This window comes from Octopus bimaculoides, chromosome 18 (genome assembly GCF_046866305.1).
Source record: "Octopus bimaculoides isolate indiv1 chromosome 18, ASM4686630v1, whole genome shotgun sequence".
Taxonomy (NCBI): Eukaryota; Metazoa; Mollusca; class Cephalopoda; order Octopoda; family Octopodidae; genus Octopus; species Octopus bimaculoides.
The window spans coordinates 27,887,769-27,890,783 of record NC_142945.1 but is presented as its reverse complement, the minus strand read 5'-3'; the positions used below and the strand labels follow the sequence as shown (position 1 = coordinate 27,890,783).

Here is a 3,015-nt window from a genome sequence, read left to right as displayed (position 1 = left end):
TATGTATGCAACTAATTGAACCCAGCTCAGTATATCATCAGCCCTTGAGCTATTTAGAAATATTAAATATACGGTGAAATCACCAAATATGTATGCGCAATGGATTTAAAAATTCGTTAGAAACGGGTGTAATGAACTGACACCAATCCATCGTTTGTTTTATATGTGTGTGTGTGTGTGTGTGTGTGTGTGTGTGTGTGTGTGTGTATGTATAATCTATGTATGTGTGTCTTTGTGTCAGTGTTTGTGCCCCACAAACACTGCTTGACAACCGATGTTAGTCCGTTTACGTCCTCGTAACTCAGCGGTGCAGCAAAAGAGAGAATAAGTACCAGGCTTAAAAAAACTCCTCTGGTTGATTTGTTCGTCTAAAATCCTTCAAGCCGGTGCCCCAGCATGGCTACAGTCAAATAGCTGAAACAGGTAAAAAGATTCAGCAAATAAGTGTACGCTTAGAACACCCATCAAAACACTTGTGAACAATTGTCGTCACCCAGTGTTATTATGTTTATCTGCCATCACTGGTTTTACCAGAGACGTCGCAAAGAGAAAATGGCTGTTCAGGCATTGGATGGCTCTGCTTTCTTTTGAGTGAATATACCTTGTCTTTTTGTGAGATTCATAATTAATCTTCATTTCCAATATGCGATATCTAACTGAATTTGTAAAATGGTAAGAAGTGAAAGCTTGGGACTACCTTAAATCTTAAATCTCAGTTATCTAACTCAAAATCCAAGCTGACTTCTGTGGAATATCTGATAAAATTCAGGATAAAGTGTTTAAAATCTTGAGCTTCTTGTTTAAATTCGTATTAATGTCAATGTGTATTACAAAGAAAAAATGCACCATTATAATAATGTTCCTGTCAGAGATGAAATGTTTTGTCAAGACTGTTGATTTCGATTCTCTATTACAGATTCCTTGAACTTGAACTATTCAAGATGGTAACTGATTCTACTGAGAATAACACTCAAGAGATTTTCACCCAAGGGATCGGCATTCAAGAAGCATGTACCCAAGAAAGCAACTACTGGGCATTTATGATAGAATATCCGTTATTGCAGCAATCAACACTTACTGGTGCCTGGGTTAGGCTGTTCGAGTTATCAGTGGTATTAACATTTGGATTGATCGGCAATATTTTAGTGTTCATCGTCATGCAGAGACCAGTTTTACGTAAACAGTCATTCAGTCGCTACCTTAGCTTACTGGCGATATGTGATTCTTTATCTCTGATCATCCGGGCTTTCTTCTGGATCAATTTATTGTCCACCATTTTAAAAAGTGAAATCATTATAACATTCCGTACAGACTTCTTGTGTGGTTTTAGCGAATATTTCATGACTGCAAACCATGTGATATGTTCTTGGTTATTGGTGTGCATCACATGTGAACGTATCATCGTCACAGCATTTCCATTTAGTGCCGCACAATTCTGTACCCCCAAAATTGCGAATATTGTTTTGGTGATCTTGGTAATGAGTGTATGCATAGCTCTCTCTTATGTGTTCTACTTCAGCCAGTTCGCATGTAACGTATGTGGTATGGTTAGACAAGCTCAAAATATTCATTTCACCATAGCTACAACGTGTGTCACTGTGGCTCCGTTATTTATAATAATTTTTTCTAATATAGGGATTATATTTGCCCTTCGCTGTCAATCAGATATTGTTTCTCATCGTCAACAACTGAACAACCGCAATCGAATCACCAAAATGTTACTCGTTTTATCAATTTCATTTGTAATTCTTTTCTTGCCAAACGCCATGCTTGTCCTCCTAATACAACTCCGTCCAGACTGGCAAAAATCTTTGAGTGTAGCTCTGGGACCTGTCAATATGCTATGGGATATCAACTATGGTATTAACTTTTACCTTTATGCTATCACTGGTAAAGTTGTTAGGAAGGAAGTGAAAGCAGTTTTCCGTCGGATGAAAGTTAAATTTCCAACAAGCAGACGAACATCCAGACTGCCAAGTATCAGTAGTGCTTCGACTGGGATGGCAGCCAGTCAGACTCTAAGTTCTATTTACCGAGCAGTTCAATAGAAAATATAGATTCTACTCTTATCCACAGTGGAACATTAAATCAGAAATACTAGTCGATCTCTTGCTTTTATTGTTTTCACTAATTACTGTTTGTAATTATAAATCTATAAATTAATTCGAGAAAATAAACAAATAAAAATGAACCTTTATCACTGGTTATTTTGATATTGTGTTTCTCACTAATATTTACAAAACTAGGATGTCTGCTTTTCTCAAACAACTTAAACAGTGTCTCCCCAAATAAATACAATAGTAAATACATTGACAATTAACTTATTGTCAACCATTTCATTCAGCCAGACATTAAATCACATTAATTAATAATCGATGCATCTCATCATCTCATCATATATCACATTCCCTCTGTTCAAAACGATATCAGAGCTACTTGTGCATTCCCCAGGCAGCTGATGAAGGAAAAGTTCCATAAATGGCTCGTCTGTTTTCCTGTGTTCATTCTGTTGTCCGTAAATAAAAGTCCGTTTTTTGTGCTTTGTTTATGTTCCCGTTCCTTTTTTAACGTCCTGTACCCGGATATACACTTATATATACATGTAGATGTAGGTATGTTATATATGTATGTATACATGCATATGCTCATATATCATTTGTATTATATATATATAAAATCAAAATAAGCAACACGGATTTTAAAGATGGTTGCAGTACGCACGTTTCATGCTACTCCATTTATTTAAGTAATGCGAGCATTACATTAAATGCAATATGTAGAGTAATCTTCAGCTGCACGAAAATGCAGAAAATTACAGTAGAATAGACATATTATAATTGTGGCAACATTTCAAATCCAAGTGGGAGGAAGAATACATAAAAATCCATCTTGGGGTTGATAGCACCACTATGTGCAACTGCAGAAATAAGTCCCATTGTCCCTTATTAGGAATTTGTTGCACCCGTAACGTAGTGTACAGATGCATTATTAGTACAATAACCGAGAATTTTATTT

At 36.1% G+C, this 3,015-nt stretch overlaps 1 protein-coding gene across 1 annotated transcript; it reads left to right on the top strand.

The window, feature by feature from the left end:
* The first annotated feature begins 631 nt into the window (after window positions 1–631).
* On the top strand, window positions 632–2,197 carry LOC106876436 (uncharacterized). Its single transcript, XM_014924980.3, has one exon. The coding sequence runs from the start codon at window positions 942–944 to the stop codon at window positions 2,046–2,048; it is 1,107 nt and encodes a 368-aa protein (XP_014780466.1). The 5' UTR covers window positions 632–941; the 3' UTR covers window positions 2,049–2,197.
* Window positions 2,198–3,015: the final 818 nt, after the last annotated feature.

Excerpts from the sequence above, each read along its gene's own strand:
- LOC106876436 (XM_014924980.3), top strand. The coding sequence starts at position 942 with ATGGTAACTGATTCTACTGAGAATAACACTCAAGAGATTTTCACCCAA.